A 20143-nucleotide genomic window follows, 5' to 3' on the forward strand; every position below is an offset into this window, starting at 1 on the left:
AATTAAATATTAGAAGATGGGGATTTTCATCATTTCTAACGTAGATTTTTTCCATTTGGTGTTTGTTTTTAATGTTGCCTTCCTTTTGGCTACTGAAATGAAGCAGATTTTAGCCAAACTTGTCCATAATCGATAGTAAAAAAGCTACAATTTCATTATCAAAGAGCTCTTTAAAATAAGGTTCTGTTTATATTTTTCAGTCTGTGATTTTTTTTTTTTTATTTTTTTTTTCCCCTTGATGAATTTTGTGTATGGCTTTCTCCTGCTTTGAGAAATACAGATGCGTTCCTGGTTTGGACTGTCCTCCGTCTATGTGGAATGTAATCAGGTCGTGATCACTGGTGTTTGCCCAAAGGCGTAGTTCAGTTCAGTGATTGATTTTTGGTTTTATATGATTATAATAGGGACCAAAATATGTGCAATAACTTCTGTGCAAGAAAATTGGCATTGGTTAGAACTGATCTAGCAATAATACCAAGGTTATAGATGGACAAATGTGGTTTTGCTTTTGCTATTTAGTAAAGAAAGGAGCTTTTTTTTTTTTAAGAAATGAAATTGGGGCGGGATTAAATTGGGGCAGGATTAAAATAATGTTAGTGAGTGCTATCAGATTTAGAAAGTTATTTTAAGAAGAAACAAAATGCAAACCATACCCCAGGTGTTGCGTCATTGAATGATGAATTTAGATGAATTGATCCTTTTGCTGGAAAACATGAGTGGTTTTTGCTGTTGTAATGGAGGCGGACCTCAGCCAGGTTTTCAAACGGAGCAGTTAATTCTTGAGATGCTTTATTTCAAGCAGCACGTTAGAAATGGGGACTGTGGGTAAAGAGGACCGTCGGCACGTGAGGAGCTGTGGAGAGCTGCTGTGCGGGATCCCAGGCTTCTCATCTGTGCAAACTGGCTCCCGCTCTGAAATACTTACCAGTGTGTTTTGTGTTGGGCAGCTATCAAGACTGATGCAAAGCCTGCAGATGCCAAGAAGACCTCTGCAAAGTCACCATCAGGTAACTTTGTTCAGTCTCCATCTACATCAAATCCTCCTTGTTCGCGGCTGTGTTTATTAAACAGGCCACTGTACATCTTCAGGACTCTGAGGATGTTTGGGTAAATGGCATCTGACCCATCTTTTTTCCCCCCTTCCCTTCAATTATCACTGTGATAATTGCAGCAGACTTGAGCCGCCCTAAGAGTGCTACTGGAAATGCAGTAAAAAGTAGTGCCAGCACTCCTTCTACCACCGCCTCCAGCGCACCTACTTTACCTGGTGTAGCCACCAACCGTCCCAAAACCAAGCCTGCTGCAACCAAACCCACTGCAACCTCAACCGCAACAGCAGATGCTAAAAAAACAACTGCTAAGGCTCCGACTAAACCCAGCACTGTTTCCAAGCCACCTCGCCCAAGCAGCAGCGTTTCTGCTCCAGATCTGAAAAATGTACGTTCCAAAATCGGATCAACGGATAACATTAAACATCAGCCTGGTGGAGGAAAGGTAAGTTTCTTCAAAGTTGATAACAATATACGCTTTGGAACAGGAGCTCTTAAGCATTAGGGGTGCTCTTTGCTAATTTTGGTGGCTGTATCCTCACTGCTCTTCTCATTTATGCTCTGCAGAGCTCCTCTTTGGGTTCTTGGTTTACGCACAAGGCATTAACAAGGCAGCGATAGTAGCGTACAGAAGGAATCCGCCTTAAGAGCCTTCATGGTGTTTACTGGTGTACGTACAGGAATTCAGAACTCTGTGGTTCTGTTTTTCTGTCGTACGTCCTGACATAGAAACTAGTTGGTATTGAAAACTCAAAACCTTGTCTATATTCCAAAACTTGGCATTTGAATAGAGGAATTGTGTCTGCTGAATGGTACAGAAGGTGGAATAACGCACTACAATGCAGGAAATCTGGATTCAGGAGCAAGTTCCACAGCACCTTTCCCAGGTCTAGGAACAGGGACTCTGTTCAACTTGTCAGGCCTAAAGCTGAAATTAAATGGGTCTACAGACGCTGCTCTCTGGATAACCTCTGGTGGCCACTAGAAAAGAAGAGGGTAGTATTGAATGAGTAGTAGGGAAACGCATGACATAGATGTAACTTGAGGCTCTCAGTCAGTAATGGTCTTAAATTACACTTTCACTGTGAATATCTACCAAGTAAATGATAAAGGTTTAGGGATATACCTGTCGCCCTCTTCTGAGGGTTTAAATAATTTTGTGGATATGCAAAATCATAAAACCTTTATTGGATATTGTAGAACAGATACACCCGTCTTTACCTGACCAAATGTGTTAGCAGCTTGCCCATAGTCAGAGGGCTTTAATTTCCACAAAGTGGAACAAATTTGCCCACTTATCTTTGCTGCAGGTCTGCGGTAATGAATAACCCGGCATATAACTTCAATCTGATGCCAAGAGAGCACGTTTCATGCTGGGAGCCTTAATTTCTTCTCAGGCACATTAAAGTCAAGGTGTTCTTGGGCTGTGGTGTTGTATGTCACAAGCAGTGTCAAGACAGCACGGATTTATTCTTCAGAGTTAAGAGCATCTTAGTTGTACGATACCGCAGGGCAGTCCTCAGAGCTTAGAGGTCTAGAGGACAGAAACTTCCACTCCCCAAAACGAGAGTTTCTGGAAATGGCAAACCAAGTCTGCTGAAAAACTTTGAAGCAAGCAGGAGGGTGACCCTTTCATACGCTATATGTTGGAGCTTGAAACCAAATAGACGTTCAGAAATCCTTCTGCCATCTGGTCAAAAAGAACACGTGAGATTGTTCTGTTATTTTAAACTGTGCTAGGGTTCTGAGGATTGCAGAGCTTTTTAGCTTACAGGGTTATTGTGTCGGTTTAAGGGAATTTATTTTTACATTTTTACATTTACATTCTAAGTATTTTCATACAGGTGTTAAATCCTAACAGTTGCACTTTTGAAGAAAATTGTCCTTTTCATAGTCTTATTTACTCTGGGGTGTTTTTAGAGTATGAGAATGCCTTAGGAGTGCTGGGGGGGGGGGTGTTTACCTTTCTGTTGCTGGTAGGTTAGTGAAATACAGGATTTCTGCTGACCCCCCCAAAAAATGCAAGTTCTGCTGCACCTACCTGGATCTAGATTAGCAGAAGAATGGATATTCTCAGGTAGTTGCTGATTTTTTTTTTTTCTAAAACCCTGTAAATTTTCATTCAGTTTTCTGCTTAGCTGGATTAGCTAGGTCCACCTGCATGGGCTTAGTTAAAAACTAAATCAGCTGTTGATCTCAAAGCCTGAGTCAAATCAGTGTGTGGGTGCGAAATCAGGAACGGAAGCACAGTGTATCTGCATCCAGCAAAGCTCTTAGAGCTCGAAGGCAAAGAAAATCAGCCGGTGGATGTGTTTGCCTCCAAGATCTGTATCATGTCCTCCATGCGAAGGCAGTGGTCCTGCGCTGCTGTTGGGTTACGAAAAGATTGGGTTTAAATTTTTGGCAGAATATAATCTACCGGGGTCACCTGGAGACCTGCCATCGTGACCCTTGGGGAAATGATGAGATACTGATGAAGGGCACCTACGAGCTTTTTGAGAAATGGAGAACTTAATTCCTGCTTTAGGACCGCAGGGTGCCTGCTTCATCCTGTGTCTGAGTGGTGTTGCTTCCCCTCCACCCCCTTAGTTTTATTATTCCTGAGCATGGGATTATCTTTTGCCTGAGAATTACAGCATGTAAGAAGTTCTCCTGGGTCATCTGTGCCGCTAAGTTTATCTGGGTAGCTTGTGTTCCCGTACCCTCCTGCCCACACTTTTGCTTTTGCTGGTTGAAATCATCCATTTGTCTCCATCTAGGGGAAAATAGAGAAAAAGCCAGAATCAGCCGCTGCTGCACGAAAGTCTGAACCCAATGCGGTCTCTAAAATGGCTACTACTAAAACAACCGTATCAAAAGAGAGTGCCCCAAAACAGCCCAATGGGAAAGTGAGTTTATTTCAGACTTTTCTCTGTGGGAGATGAAGGAAAACATTTCCATTTTGAGTCACTTTGCCTTCTCTTCAACTCTTCTGCTTTCTCCTGTCAGTGTCACTGTTCCTTGCACGGACACTTTTCCGATTCTTTCTTGTAAACCCTGAGATGTTCTCAGTTAACCACGTTCAGGGATCGCTATCGTAGGTATCTTTTCCACGCCTGCCGTAAAAGTAAAGGTTTTCAGAGCAGAGTCCTCCGTTGTCACTTTTAGGTAGGTAGGCTTAACTTTGAGTCGGAGGTGTCCCTTAAGACCAGTTCTTCGTACACAGCACTACTTTGTAACTAGGAAGAGAGAGCTTTAGTTCAGCGCTGCTTGTTTTAAGATTGCAGAATGTTAAGGACTCTAATTCCTGCGATATTCCCAACCCAGTTGTACCGAAACTCTTTAACTCCACGCATTAGGCGGTCAGCATCTGATGGGCTACTCCAAAGCTGTCGTGACATGGTATTTCAGCACGAGCGGATGGGGAGTGAGGCGGGCGTGCCTGCCGTGCTGGTTTTAGTTCAGATATTATCCGGCAGAGCCTGTTAATGAACGGACGGGATTTGTACCTCTAGAGAAGTCAGTAAACCACTCTACACTTCCACGGCAGGAATACGTTTTCAGAGCTGCTGTTGCACTGAATCCAGTCTTTCTGAACTGGCTAAGGAGCTTTTGGAAACCTGCTAAAGTGAGAATGTTCTGGTGATTCCTTTTGTGCTTCAAATTTATCACCTCTTTCTAGAAAAAGTACTCTAGATACAGCTTCTGCCACGTTTTGTGCTGTGTTAAATAACTCCCAGACTAAACACGTGTCGTGACTAACCTTTGTAAACACGAGCCTGTTACTCTAACTCAGTTACTACCCCTGTGAGTAAAAGCTCACCTAGAATCCTAGAACGGTTTGGGTTGGAAGGGACCTTCAAAGATCGTCTAGTCCAACCCCCCTGCCGTGGGCAGGGACATCTTTCTCTAGATCAGGTTGCTCACAGCCCCCCCTTTTGTATTTTGAGAAAGTCCCAAGTCATTTTAGTTTAAAGGAGAAACAATTTAATTAACATAAGACTCGTCTGATAAAATTTAACTGAAGGTTTGACAGCCTTCATCAGAAGAATTGTTTCTCAGACCGGGCTTTATTGCCCAGAAGTTTTGAAGGACGTTACCCAAGACTGCAGTCAATCTGAGCAAATGGAAAAAAAGTGCAGACACGGAGCAGCCCATAGCGTTGTTGGAAGTGGTGGCCCCACAGCTTCAATCCGTGGAGGAAGGAGGCAGCTGAGCTGGCTCTCCCTGCTCTGGGGCAGCTCTCACCAGAGAGCTCCCGGGAAGCTTGACGGGGGACGTAGATGAACCCGGCCCTTCCGGCAGGCAGGCACCCACCCGGTGATGCTAACCCGTAGAGTGTACGGAGAAGCGGTCTTCACGGTAGCGCTTACGCTCTCGCACTAACTCTGTCTGTGCAGCCTCTTGTTTCGTTCACTTTTTTTCTCACTCTCCTCCTCAGTTGCTTTCACACCTAATACTAAAGTCGGATTGAGTTTAACACAACTCCTTGTTTATCCGCCGTGTTAGAGCATCCACTCCAGCCTGTCGTATGACAACTCTAACCAGTCCTCTTCCCTTGTGTTGTTTTCCATTCTGTAACGTTCCAGGTCCAGATAGTCTCCAAAAAAGCGAACTACAGCCATGTTCAGTCCAAGTGTGGTTCCAAGGACAATATTAAGCATGTCCCTGGAGGTGGGAATGTAAGTATGGGCTCTGGGCAAGCTGTCTTTCTACTAACTCCTTCTCTTGTACTATGTTTTTTTATATGTCAGTCTTACGAATGCTGTGTTTCAGGCAGAAAGGTGTGGCAGAGTTTCAGGGCTTCTGGAAATAATGTAGGCTGGAGAATTTTTATTCTTTTTTCCCCCCAGGGGATGCTAGGTTGAACGTGTGTGTTTTGTTTCATAGTACTACAAATACACCTGACCTATTTCTCGCATCGTTTACGTGATATTCATGGCCAAATGTAGGATGTGCGCATTGTTGACCCCAGGAGTTCATTCACCGTGGATTCCCTCTGCAGTCAATGGAGGCACCTCATCAGTCCTCTGACCTATTTTAGATGTCTGATAGTTGGGTTTTTTAGATGAACTGAATTGTGGCCGAGAAGGGCCTGTTACTCTTTGCTGGCTGATAGAGCAGGCCTGAGTCAGATTAATTTCACTTCTTGTTTCACAAGAAGGGAGACTGTGAAAAAGAAGGAGGAAAAGACTCGGGGACTTAATCTTTGAGCTGCGATTAATTTCTAAATTTAAAGGCAACTGGTATCTCTGGCAGCAGAGTTGAGCTTATTAAAATAGAAGGCTGATCTTGTAATGTCTGTGTACTTGGAGTATTATATCCTGAAAGTATCTGGCAAAACCCCCAAGGTTACTATCTGGGTACTAAAGCTTTTGAAAACATGACTATAGTTTGGCAAGCTTGTTTCCCTGTGGGCAAACCTGCACTACCTTAACAAATCTATGCTAGGCTCTTTGTACTAGGGATAGTTTGCAGAAATACGAAGATTGGATGGTTTTAAAAAGACACTGAAGTACTTATCCCAAGGAGGTTTTTTCCATGGGTGTATAAATATGCCGGGTTCCTGAGGAGAGTTGTCCGGCTATCACATCTTGTGACGTTTCCTCCGTGCCCGGTGCCTGAGTGCCAGCGTCGATGAAACTCCTGCATCCTTGCTTTGTGCGGCGTTCAAGGTGCAAATACGCAATTTCTGGGGCCAGACTTACTGCTGCTGTATAGTCAGTGTGTTCTGTTTGATGTTCGGTTCAGCGGATACAAATGCTACACAGGACCTGACTGGTGCAAACTGCTGTGGCCACTTTTCCTTGGGTACAGGTACAACATGTGTACTTGACTCGCTGGCTGAACCTTTACTCTACATGACCAATTCTTCCTTAAATCTTTGCAAGAGGCAACCAAATCTGGTTTCTTAACAAACTTGTTCCCTACAGGTTGGTTGCCAAGATGGTAAGAGGCAGATGTTGAAGTCACACGTGCAGTGCTCGCTTAACTAAGCTTGACTCCCCGTTGAGAGTCGCTGGACATGCATCTCTGCTGCCTGTCTTGCCTTCCAGTTTGTTGATTCTCACCGGTGGTGGGATTTGCCATTCTTATTTGATATTTCCGTGATGTACCCAATGTTTATAGGAGTGCGTACATGTGTGTAGGGAGCTTCCTGTAGAAATGCTCATGCAGGAGAATTCTCTGCGCCATAGAAAGAAAAACTGATGTTGAGACCATCATGTCAATTAGGTGTTCTTGTAATACTTTTTTTAGCTACGCATATTTCTGTTCCTACCGCATATTTCACTGGGTTTGGTCACCCAGGTTTGGAACAGGCTGTTTGTATATAAGCAGTGTTTTGTGGCAGAATTCCTTTTGGCTGTGCTGTTAAAGAGCAGCTGTTGTAACGTAACTGTCCATGCACTCAAAGGAACTGTATTTCATAAGCCACTTGAATTTTGCCACTCTACCTTGTATAGCCTGTTAGTGGACAATGAGTCTCACACATACTCTCCTTTTTTTTGAAGCCGGCAGAAATGTGCTTTAAATGTGGGGGATACTTTTCTTGCTTGATTAACTACATTAGTGAATTATTCTTTCTTCTAATGAATCACCAAAGCTGTCCTTTCCTCTTTACTGTCCTGTCCTGGGGATACTCCCAACTCTACGGGACAAGCGTGTGCCAGCTTTCTTTTTCTCTTCTTCCATACCCTCCTTTTACCACTGCACTTTTTCTCCTTGCTCAAGTACTTAAGCTTTTTGCTTTGAGAATAGCAAATAAAGTGCTTATTATTTCCAGGTTCCAAATGCCCCCAAACCAGCTTCAGGCAGTGGTTCCCAGCCTTCCAACGCCCCCAAACCCAGCACTGCCTGTACCAATGTGAGTAGACGAGGCGCAGCGACCAGTCTGGCTTCCTGTAAAAGCGTTTCCTTTTGTTCATTTTTATATGTGCTCACTCCCTTTGGGGCACGGTAGTATTAGTGTCCTCTTCCAAGATGTTTTCTTGTTCAAATAGTTACGATGATCACTTCTGATGGAAGTCTTCTAGGTGTTTAATTCCTGAATCACAGTGCCGATGCGGATGTCTGGAAAGTCTGTTTTTCTAGTCTATGACTTCAGTTGAAGCTTTTAGGAATCCTGTGGACAAGAGCTGTGGTTAGTAGCAAATTACGATTCAGCTTTAGGGTTGCTCTGGTAGGTGGGATGTCCGTCGCTTCTAAGGGAGGTGGTTCCTAGCTGGTACGCTCTGGGTACCCATTTTGCCTTCTATCCACAGAGATAATTTCTTCTCCCTTCCAAGATACCCAAGAAGACATGTTCAAAAGCAGTAGGTACTGTTTCTACTCACATTACATTTGCCAAAAATCCCTAGGCACAAACATAGTTAGAATTCCTGGGCAAAAGCTTTTGTTGTGCTTTAGTCTTTTCCCCCTCTCTTTTTAAAGAAAGCAACAGTAAAGAGGTAGATTTTACAAAGTGCGGGTAGCGTACCTGTGGTTGTAGATTTAACAAGGTGATTTGGAATGCACATATGTTTCTCTACCCTCTGGCTTGACCTCCTTAGATGGATTGGGAAATGGTCAGAGATAGAAAATCTTAAAAGGGATGAGGATCACACTTCCCATCTGAGCCTCTGTATCAAGCTTTCAGATCTAAAGTTTATTTCTGGCACCAGAGTCTGAGTATTTGGCTCTATAAATGCAAGCCCAAGCCTTTAAACGTGTCTCCCACTGCAAACTCAAAACAACTAATGTTAGAAATCTTACCAGATACACACTTCCATTTAGGTATAATTGTTTGGATCCTCAGGTGAAATCATGAGGAGTCATAGCTGGGTATATCTACCCTAGCTGATAACAAACATTAGTATTTTAAGATGCGTTCTGTGAAATAAATTTAGTTTTCTTGCAGTTCCAAGCAAACAAGTACTCATTGTAAAAGCTGTAGTAATTTTACTAACAACCCCCAAGAACATCAAATTCAGTAGCCATGAGCGCATCTTTTCGGAGTGTCTGGTGTCGCTGAGTCAGGGTACGGGAACATGGAACAGCGTAGCAGGAGGCTGAACTGTGCTGCTGTTCTAATTCTGAGCAAACAAGACACCAGGGCTTTGACTCATCCCTCTTCACAAGTACTAGGAGGATTCATGCTTCCTGAGAAAGATGTGTTGCAAATTATCGTGATAATTCTCAATAAGCTTTTAGAGTAGCTTGTAAGTGAACGGCTTCTTGTCACCTTCAAAAAGAATGATTTTCATTTTCTCTGCGAGACGATCTATAGCAGAACTTTCTGTGCACGTAGGTGCCAGCTGGTGGTTGCTGACGCGATTCAGAGGGGTGATCCTCTTAACATTACTACCAAAAAACCCCCTGATTTTTCCCATGGAAAGTTATAATTTCAACAGAGTAGGGGGTTAAACCAGATGACCAGAAGTTCCTTCCAGTGTAAATTATCCTATGTTTGTATGAAATGAAAGATCTCCAAGTAGTTAGACAAGAATTTCATTCTGGAGTAGAGGAATCTTTCATCCACCTGGCGCTGCAGGAGGAATTTTAAGGCTGTTGGAAATGGGGCTCTGTACAATGCACTTGGTCCAGGTGTCGGAGGTGAAATATTTTTTGCGCAAAAAGACATAAAACCTGTGACACTTTGACTCCACCTTTGTCCCACCCCAGAGAAGACACTTCTCCCCAAATTCAAGCCGATGTCCGCAAACACCATGCTAGAATATTTGTCTCGTTGACTTGAAAGAAGGTCATTTTCTGAGTCATGAATATCTCACGATTTCATGATTGCGTCACCGAGCACTTTTTTCATTGAAGGCTTTCTGTTCCTGTATCAAGTAGAACAAGGTGAAAGGAAATAATACTGGAAGGGAAATAGCTTCCCCACTCCCGTGTTTTGTCTTTGAGAATGATAGCTTCTTCAAGCACTTTGTTCCTTCTGGGCGTGATGATCCTTCCTGGTGTCCTGTCCTCAGCAGGGAGGAACGACCGCTGTGAGGAGGCTGCAACAAAGCCTGACAGTTAGATCTGGGTCAGTCTGCTCACTGAAGATGGTAGAGAGAAAAAGTTGGGGCTGGTGGCATGTCTCTGGCCCTACAGCAAGAAAGTGGCTGAGTAGAACCGTGAGATGACATCTGGTGACTGTCTGGAGCTGCCCAGACAATGGCCCGCGTCTTCAGAGGCAGAGGCAGCGCTGGGCAGAAACAGTCTGGGGAACATGGCCATGGGATTGGCCGTTTTCTTGGTTCCTCTCCCAAGTGCTTTTGTAGTCCATGAGTGAACTCCAGACTCCCGTTTCTGGTTACCGTCCATCTGGTAGTTTTATCTGGTCTCAATTTCTGTCTGCTCACATTAACCACCTCTGGCTGGTGCAGGCTTTTAAATAAAGCTAAAGCTGACGGTAGCGTTCGGCGCACAGCAGCCGGGAAATCAATAGGAGAAAACAATGCGGTAGAAAAGGGGTGCAGGTTCATTAAGTGTGACCTGATGTTTGAGATGGCCCATTGGCCTCCAGATTCACAGGAAATGTTTCTTTGTGTTAAGCTGTTTCTTTTTGCCTCTTTAGGTGCAGATCCAGAACAAGAAAGTTGACCTTTCCAAAGTGTCCTCGAAGTGTGGCTCTAAAGCAAATATCAAGCATAAGCCAGGTAGAAATTTTACCATTTCCTCATAATTTGTTTGCAGATATTGCAAGGTGTTTAAATATAGCCCGGGATTGCGACTGAAATAGTGGAAGGAGTTTGTTGCTTTCAGAGAGTATTTCTAGAAGTACTGTCTAGCTGTTTAGTAATTCCTGGTGGTTTCATCAGCGGAGCAGGGGATTAGGAGATGTGGGATTTCATCTTGCCTGTGAAGATAATCTACTCCTTTGACTCAGTTCTCTTTTTTTTTTCCTCCCCATTTGGGGGAAAAAAAAAAAAAGTGGATACTTACCATGACCCTTCAGGAGTCTGGAAGCTTCAACCGTGCTTACAGAGGGCTTTGGGGCGCTCCGAACATGTGTCCTATGAAGGATAAAGTAGCTTCCCTCCAGTTCTTCCAAGCAGATACAAGGGTCTTTTTAGCCGTCAGTTCAGTAGCAGCTCCTGTCGTACATAAACCACTTTTGGCTCTTTAATGACGTATTGTTGGGTGAGTGTGCAGGAATTACGTGCTCCCCGCTGAGAACACAGCAATTACTCCACGTGAATTCCTGGGGATCTTGGGTTTCCTAACCAAGCAATGACCAGCCCTCCGCTCAGCTGGAGCACAGGCGAGTCTCGAGTTCGAGGTGCCGTGGCTGTAGGCAGCGTGCTTGAACCGCACCTTTGTAGCATCCTCAAGTATGGTCAGTTCACTGACTTTTGCTGGCGTGTCTGTGTCTGAGGACAGTTGCCTGCACAGGAAAACTCCTGGCAGTCAAACATCCCTGCGTGAGGGACAAAGTTCACTGACCAAAGCTGAAAACAAATACTACAAGCTTCTCTTTGTCTGCTCCCGGGAGTTTCCTGCACCCTTTCTGCCAGCCTGTTAGGTTGAAAGCAGTTCAACCTTATCCACCGAGCACCACGCTTCAGTGCCTCAAAACGCGCTCCCCCTTTGAGAACGTGGTGCCACAAACATGACCTCTGTTTATTCAGTGCTCCGTAATAACAAGCTGTGCGCGACAATAACTCCTCTTTTCCGGGGCTGATTAAAGCAGAATTATCCATCTAGAATTGTCTGTTGTCAGATGTTTTAACTGATTTTTCTTAGACCGAATCAGTTGGCTTCCATCCTTGGCCATGCAAAGCTTCCGAAGTGCTGAGGACCGAGTATTTAATGGTGTCACTGGGAAGCAAAGTTGTGCTTAGAAATACTTAAAGAGTTTTTTTCTGAAACCTGGACTGCACGTACAGCCTTATAAGTTAATGGGAACGGCGGTATTCTAAATCTAGGAAAATCTTGCTAGAAACCTACAGTTGTTTTTCTGGCTTTCAAGTTCTCCTGAAGCCGAAGTGCCCACCCAGCTCCCAGGCTTGGCTTCTCCCTGCCTGCGCGGCTGCCTCCGGAGTAGCTCAAGCAGTGGCACGTGGGTCTGTGTGTCAGTCCAGGCAGTCATACAGCTGCCAGTGATGGAGTAGGAGTGGGAACGGATAATGAGCAAAGGAAAGGAGCAGAACGTGTCCCAGCACCGACGACTACGCAGATGGGCTGAGCTGGCAGAGACCTTGGCAAGGGACGCGGTTAGGAGTGGGCAGCTGCTATCAGCCATCAGAAACGCACCCGTGGGGGAGACCGGGTGGAAGTGGCATTTCGCACCTCTGCTGGGGGAGACGGATTCACGAGCTGATCTAGTGAGGCAGCTGGCGTGCGGGTATCTCCCGGTCGTGTGGCGTTCCCCACCTGAGGACACCTCCAGGGCTTTGCCGTGCAGCCCTCCTTGTTTGCAGTCCTACTTGGCCTGCACAGGTGGAGATCAGCTTTGATCTTACCGTTTTTTAAGCTGAACCTTAACTGGAGGCAGACTGCGACACTAAACGTATGACTTGCTCGTGTCCCTCCTCCAAAGTACGTTGGGACCCCGACAATTCCTTGGCGGGGGCTGGGAAGGGGACAGATCTCCGGTGGCACTGTTCTGGAGGCATTAATAAACTCCCTCCTACACAATCTTGTTCTAGGGGGAGGAGATGTCAAAATCGAGAACCAGAAGCTGAACTTCAAGGAGAAGGCCCAAGCCAAAGTGGGTTCTCTGGACAACGTGGGACACTTGCCGGCAGGAGGAACCGTGAAGGTGGGTGCAACAAGCTCTGGCACATCAGGGTAGGGTTTAAATTGGGTGATTCTTGCCTTGCTCTTGACGTAGCGCAGCCTCTCCACCCCCAGCCTTATATAGCCATCTACTTATTTCCGTGGCCTCTGTTGTCAGCCCCAGGAGTAAGTATGAGTTGAACAGGAGAGAGCTATGAACCATCTCAGTGCCTGCCTGAATGGGGTCCCTGCTTGGTCTTACTCAGGCTCGTACTGCCCATCTGCTCCTTCCTCTAAGAACCTGAGAGCAGGGATCACTCTGTAAGCGATAAACCCATCGGAGAAGCTGCCTGTGGCCCCTTCCCCGCCCCCCCCCCCTTTTTTTTTTACCCCCACTAAAGCTGGTGAGATCAAGGTGCTCTGTGCTGGCAGACAGCACCTTGCAGCACTTGGGAGCGGTTTTTAGCCCGTAACCTGTACTGCAGCCCTGCCCAAAGGCCCTTTGTGCGAGGATAAGAAAGGATTGTTGCTCTTCTCGTCGCTGTGATTCAGCGCTTCTCTCCGTGAGAACGTAAACTGCCCCCAGCCTCAGCTCTGCAAATTGCAGGTCTCGCTACAGCAACGCGACATCTGTGCTTAGGGGGGGTGGAAATTACCCCCGCTTGACTGACCGAGTGACGGATGCGTGGGCTTGATCTAACACGCCACGTACCGATTAGGGCAGTGCTGGGGATTATGTTTAGGTAGTCACTAGTGCTGGGGCTTTTATGTGAAACACCGCTGCTTCGGAATTAGCTGGTAGCTCTGGAAGCGGAGAAAATCCTGTGCTCCGGCATCAGAACTGTTCAAATGTGACTCAGTCTTTGCCCCCAGCGGGATAGACGGACGGAGGGGAAGAAACCCCTTCTAAACACTGAGTTCCCTTGGTTGTCCCAGCGTTGTTTTGTTTGAGCACTTCAGTGTTGCGGAAGGGTTTAAAGTTCAGCCGGGTTGAGCTATTGTGTTAAATGCCACGTCGATTTGAAAGAAATAATCCTTGTCCTAAAGAGCAGATCATGCAGCAGAATTTGCAACTATATTTAGTATGTGCTTGATCATCCCCATTAAAACAAGGCAAGAGGTGACTGCCAGAATATTTGCTGGGGGCACATCAGGACTCTCCTATCTCCAGTCCTTTACGTAAACTTCAGCCTGGCAAATCGGGGCTCAGTGAAAAGCTGAAAGGAACTAGAGAGTGCTGGTGTGTTGGTCGGGATAGGGAACTTTCTGTAACGGTGCCTGGCTGTTCCAGTTTACTGGAGTGTCTAGTCCATATACCGGTGCTATTTGCTGGTAACGGGTTTTCATTGAAGTTCTAAAATCTTACCTGTTCAGAATTAGTCTGATTTTTTAAGTACTTTCCCCCATCTTCATGGGTGCAAAGAATCTCCATCCATGACACTCTCATCCAGTGTATTTTTCTGGCTCTAGTATTTAGCCTTGCAATACAGAGACCAAATGATTTCCCTGTTGCATCCCACAGATCTCAGCCAGTGCTGTTGTCAGAGCAGGGGCAGGGCGCGCTTCGGGGCTGGCACACATGTGCAAGAGCGCTGCTGCCCTTGCTCAGCTGCCCTCCGTGGCTCTCGTGGAGGTGTGGGGACCATCCAAGTCCCTGTAGTTCCTGCAGAAGCACCTAGATACCAGTGTTGCTGCCAGTTCCCGGCTGGGAACTTGGACCCTGGAAGGAAGGCCAGGTGGTTTTGCTGCTTGTTGAGTGAGCAGGTCCAGAGCCAGTCCCTGGCTGTCTGACATTGCTACCTGGGCTGCAGGGAGAGGGCTTGACTTAGTCTTGAGAAGAGCGCAGCAGCCTTATTCCCTATGGATAAGACTCTGTGGGGCAAGGGTGTGGGGTAAGAGCAGGGCTGCTTTGGTCTGGAGGGTGCCACCCCCCTCCCCGTACTCCTCCCTGCTGAACGTGGCAGTAAGGGCATGTCCTGGCCGGACGGGTTGCTCCTTCCCAGAGCTGGGCCGGTCCAACACCGCATCTTCTCTGCTTGCCGTGCCCTGCAGCATTGGTGGTGTCTGAATGTCTTTCCAAGCAACTCTGTGTTACTCTCAGCAGGCTCCCACCAGCGTATCAGTCTCTTCTCTAACGGCAGTAGGACTTAGCTCTTCCCCAAGGCTCGTAGAGGTTGGTGACTCCGGGTAGGATCACCAGCTATGGCAGGAGAACAGACCAGGACGGGGTCTTCTCTAAAGACTGCGCTCCCAGTTCATAGTCCAGCATCAGCACCAAGTGGGGATGAGGTCCTTTGTTCAAACTTGGCCTTCCTGCTTCGGGGTCCGCTGTGTATTGTTTGGGTCTGGTATATAAATGTGTCCCCAAATAATGGAGTCTGCTTCACTGCCATGTACCCAAACCACCTGCTTGCTTTTGACCCCGTAGCGCTCTGCTTTACTCCTGTCAACGTCTTGGTCTGCCTTTGCCTCAGCCGACCTCCGTCACCAGGGCGTTGGAGGCGTGCGTTTGGGGAGAGGGTGCTGAGCTCCGGACCCCGTGGCCGGGCCCATGGCACCCGCGCTCGCATGAGCTGGCAGGGAGCAGCGTGGGGCCGATGGGTCTGTGGGGACCAAAGTGCTGTGAGAAGCTGGAAAGCTGGTCAGGACGGCGGCTTCCCAGGGAGCGGAGGGGCTGCTTCCCACTTCCAAACACCCCCCTCGTCCCTGCGTGTGTCTTGGCAGCTGGGGAGGGCGGAGGGGGCTCCGGGAACCCACACTTCACCCCTCTCCTGCACCCCCATCTTCTATTGACTCGTCCCTGTCGTCCTCCCCACCCCGTTGTCTCATTGTAGGCTGAGGGGAGCGCGGAGCCAGGGCAGCTCCCGCCAGCCCCTCAGAACGGAGAGGTGACAGCGGCCCAGGCAGGCAGTGAGATGCGGGAGAATGGCGTAGGGCCGGCAGTGCCCACTGCCCTGAGCGGTGGTGACCAAAGGGAAATTCAGAGCTTCGAGACTCAGATACAAGAAACAAGTAAGTGCCTGCGCCTTCTCTCTACGCTCTCTGCCGGGTGGGGTGGGGAGAGCACTGCAGCAGGGCAGAGCAGCCGCCCCTGGGCACTGGTCACACCGCTGTAATCGGAACTGTTTGTATCGATGTCTGTAGGGGGGGTTTTTTTTGCCTTTTTTTTAATTCAGAAAATTGCCTTTTATTTTCCAGGCATCTAATGATGACATTATGGTATCGTCTTCCATTCCCCTCCTTGTCCCCTCTCTCCTCCTCTTTCCTCCTCCTGCCCTTCCCCTTCTCACCTGCCCTTGTGTCGCTGCAGATTGAATCTCACAAGCTGACGTTCCGTGAGAAGGCCAAGGCTCGAACAGACCACGGAGCGGAAATCGTCGTCTCCAAACCCCCCAACCTTTCCAGCAGCACTTCCCCCTGGCGTAGCACATCCGTCAGCGAGAGCCTGGGCTCAGTCGCCTCCTTGTCACCGCTGCAACAGCCAGCTCCCCTTGCAGCGCTTTCTCAGCAAGGCTTGTGACCCCCCCCAGCCCCATCTCCCACGTGCTCCCCCGAGTAACGCAGCTTGGCTCTCTTAACCCGGCCTCTGGCTTTAGATGGGAAGGGGACAGTGTTTAGCAGGGCTACCGTCCCTTTTCGGCCGCGCTGACTCCTCGAAGCATCCTGGAGGCTCGCCCCTGCCCGAGCGTGCCGGGCTCTGGTGGTCCCTTCTTGGCTGGAAAGGGCTTCCTTCCCTCTCCGCGCCCGGTCCCTCTCGCTTTTCGGGGGATACTAGAGCGAGCGTTAGTGTCGTGTCTCGGGGACGGGCATCTAGTGACTTCCAGGCTGTGTCTCGCCGCCCCGAGCCGCGGGGAGAGGCGCAGCGAGCCTGGGCGGCGGGTGGCTGGGTGGGAGCACGCCTGCGCTGCTGGTGGCTGAAGCCAGGCCAGAGTTAATAGGGATAAGCTGTGATCTTTCTTTCTTTGGTTTTTTAAAAGAACCCAACCTTTTCCTCCTTGCCGCTTCAGTTTCTGCTGATCCTGTTTGATGACGATATATATTATACACACACGTTAGGCTGTTTTAACTGTTGACTTTAACCTTTTATTCTTTGTGACGATGTGTTGATGATTTATCGTGCTACAAACCCCTGCTAAGTTTCCTTTTCTCCTTCCTTCTTTTCCTAACCGTAGGAGAGTAGAGACATTAACCGCTGCTGCAGTGCTGGCTTCTTATTGACATATCCAGCAATTGTAACTTTTTTGTTGTTGTTTGGTTGTTTGTTTTTTTTTTTTTTAATATTTTAAAACGATGGAGCAAATTCATGGGATTAAGCCATGTCTGAGATGAAAGGCACAAGAATGTGTTAAAGGAAAATTTGCTGTAACAGATCAGATGAAGCCTGTGTTGACTGCAACGAGACGCGTTGAATCGATGCTCGTAAAACCTCCTGTAGGGCCAAACCGCCAGCCCGGGAGGATGCCTAGGACCTTCTGCGCATTAGCAAGGCAAAGACGGTTTATTTATTCGCTTGCGCGGCCAAAGCCCCGGGATTTACCTTTTTCCGGCCGGGGCCTGCGGTCTGGAGGAAGGGCAGGCGGCTGCTTTCGCGGTGGAGTTGCAGGTTAACGCAGGCCGTGAGTTCCGAGGCAAAAGCAGGTCTGTGGTGTGCGTGTGTGGTGGTTTAAGAGGCGGATGGATGGGCAACCGTATGGTCAGGCTGAGCGAGTCTGCCGGGAGGCCGAGGCTGGGAAGAAGGGAGAGGCCACCTCTCACCCCGGGCGCGATGAGGCGGGGGGAGCGGAACGTGTTGGGGGGAGCAGAGCCCTGGGCTGGGGCGGCGGAGGCAGGTTTCCAGTGCCAGGGAATTGCAGCTCTGACTAGGAAGGAGATTTACCTGCTCTTGGAGGTGTGAGCTCCTCGTTTCATGTTGCAAATGACACTAAAGAAACGAAATGTAAATAAATTTAAAAAAAAAGTGTTCTTGGGTCGTCAAACTAATTTAAAGGAGAAAAAAAAAAAAGGCGGAATAACAAAACACTGGGATCAAAGTGAACTGAACCAGGCGAGTGCTAAGGGGGGCTGTTCAAGGAGGGGACAGAGGGAAGCCTGCAGCTTCTCATGCTTGTGGGAATATTTCTTTGGGAAGCCGACAATGACACGATAACCCGGAATCTGTATTTACACACAAAGATTCTTATTGCACTTGTATTTTTTATATTAAAGTTTGCATGATTTCTAATAAAATGGCATTAAAATGTACTAGTTTGCATCAAAGTCGTCTGCTAGTTTCATAAGTGCTTTTTCCTCTGAATACAAATTTAAATAAGCAATGCAGATTTGCACCTGAAAGGGGCGGTTATATATACCCCAGAAAACTCCCAGTGCTTCCCTTCCTCCTCCTCCTCCTCCTCCTCCTCCTCCTCCTCCTCCTCCTCCTCCTCCTCCTCTTCCTCTTCCTCCCCAGCTCTCCCCTCCCCTCCATGCCACATCCCTCATCCCCAACCAGGGAACGCGCCCGCGCTGCTCGCTCCCTGCCCTCGTCTTGTGTGTGCCGTGTGGCCTCGCCGAGGCCAGCGCTAACCCCCCGGCCCCTCTCGCTCTCCCGCCGTGGGGCTGGCTCTGCGGAGGGAAAAGCCGGAGCTGGGGAAGGGGCTGAAGCCGCCTTCCCACCCCGCGCGGGGCAGGCGGCTGCGTCCAGCTCCGGGCTGGGGTTGGAAACCTCATTTCTCAAGAGAGCAGAGCAGTGTCACGATGCTTTGAGACCCTCCAGCCAGTCCCGGGGCCTAGGACGGTGTTGCCTCCGACTGCCCGTTCACCTGCATGCCGCTCCCCCGGTATATATCACTGCCCTTTCGCTGATGCTTCCTTCTTTCTCTTACTGCTAAATTCTAAACACCAGCTTGATCTTGTCAGTCTTGGGTTGGTTTTGGTTTTTTTTTCCCCCAACACTTGAATTGAGGGGAAATTTGGAGGCGAGGGACTGAGAGACGAGCAGGCTGATCCCCTCAGGAAGGCAGGGGCTGTGCGTCCCCAAGCAATAACGTCCATCTGCTCCGGGCAGGGCTGTGCCGGCCGCTGCGGAGGGCAGGCAGGCGCTCTCGAGAGGGTCCTGTGCCCGCACGGGGTGCGCGGAGCCCTGTTTCCCCGCCTGCCAAAGGCAAGTGCCGGCTGGCAGCACGCCGAAGCCGACCTCCGTGCTCCCCGGCCGGGCAGAGGAGGTGGGAAGTTTTATGCTGGTGGGCAGCGGCCAGGAGTGAGCCGCGGGCTTGAGTTGGGGACGGCAAAGTCCGGTGGTGTTCGTGGTTAACCAAAGAGGAGGTGGAAGCTGAAATGTCGCGTTCCTCTTGCTGCTCTGCCTGGGGCACCCATGGGGTGAGATGCCCTGGGCGGAGGGAGGCAGCCGGGTCCTGGTCTTAGTTCAGGTGCCGCAGGAGGAAGGCAAGTGGCAACATTGCACTTTATCTTCTGAGATTGCAAAAAAAAAAAAAAATTAAAAAGCAATCAAACCCCTAACGCCCTGCGAAGGGGCAGTAACGCCACCCTCTCCCCCTGCATTGCTTTTATCTGATTTACTGACCGCTCGGCAGCCTTGGATAAGGCTTCCATGTCCGCATACGGTTGCTGCGGCATTCAGGCCTGTCTCGGACCGTGCACAAACCTTCCCAGCCTCTCGCACGGTTCAGCTGAACACTAACCGACCGCCCTGTGCTTCTGTGCCACTTTCTCTAACACTTGTTGTGCCTGTGTTTAGCTGACAAACTAAATCCAGATACACTAGTTTAGTTTGGTGTGGTTTTTCTAGGACAGCTTCAGTTTTAATATGGATTTATTTTAATTTTTTTTTTTTTAGTTTTATTTTAAGGAAACAGCTGTACATATTGCTAGCCTGGGAAGAGATCCATGTGTGGTGAAAAATGACTTTAGTTTCCTGTCTGGAGAGATGGGAGTGAGCTGGTTAGTGCTGAGACCTTAAATGAAGACTGCAGAGAAGCTGCTGGCTGGCCGAGCGCTCGCCCAGCCGGGCAGAGCAGGGGAAGGAGCTGTGTTTGCGGATGGCGTGCTCCAAGGCTAGAGGTAGCACATTCTCTTGGGGAGGGGGGGAAGAAACAGCGTTGTGGTCTGAATTAGATGCACCTTGAATGTACACGGTCCTGTCCTGAGATGCCTCGTGGGGGTCCTGGCTCGCTCTGAAGCTGCGCGTGGCGTGACTCTGCTCTGGGGGGAGGCGGCGGGGGGAGAGGGGAGGGCTGGGGTGGCCGGGGCAGCCTCCTGGCTTATAGTGAACTGGGAGAAGTCAGGCACTGGTGGGCTCGCTCTCTGCTGGATGGGCACAGAGGCAGCGTGCGCAGGGGTGTATGGGCAGCACTCGAGCTCCGGGCGTGCCGGAGCCTGCTCCTGCCTTGGGCAAGATGCTCAGCAAAGACCTTTCCTAA

The 20143-nt window shown here is 48.6% G+C and overlaps 1 protein-coding gene across 3 annotated transcripts in view; it reads left to right on the forward strand.

The window, feature by feature from the left end:
* Positions 1 to 19918, forward strand: part of MAP4 (microtubule associated protein 4) — a 166716-nt gene extending 146798 nt beyond the window's left edge. Inside the window, exons 16-23 of one of the 3 annotated variants that reach the window (XM_059818566.1) lie at positions 948 to 1007; positions 1172 to 1494; positions 3809 to 3937; positions 5618 to 5710; positions 10585 to 10666; positions 12659 to 12771; positions 15563 to 15740; positions 16039 to 19918. In XM_059818566.1, the coding sequence (XP_059674549.1) occupies positions 948 to 1007; positions 1172 to 1494; positions 3809 to 3937; positions 5618 to 5710; positions 10585 to 10666; positions 12659 to 12771; positions 15563 to 15740; positions 16039 to 16043 (983 nt within the window). In that variant the 3' untranslated portion in view covers positions 16044 to 19918. The remainder of the gene's footprint in view (positions 1 to 947; positions 1008 to 1171; positions 1495 to 3808; positions 3938 to 5617; positions 5711 to 10584; positions 10667 to 12658; positions 12772 to 15562; positions 15741 to 16038) is intronic. The other 2 variants (XM_059818567.1, XM_059818568.1) reach the window with 2 other exon arrangements.
* Positions 19919 to 20143: the final 225 nt, after the last annotated feature.

The sequence above is a fragment of the Gavia stellata genome, chromosome 6 (assembly GCF_030936135.1).
Source record: "Gavia stellata isolate bGavSte3 chromosome 6, bGavSte3.hap2, whole genome shotgun sequence".
Lineage (NCBI taxonomy): Eukaryota > Metazoa > Chordata > Aves > Gaviiformes > Gaviidae > Gavia > Gavia stellata.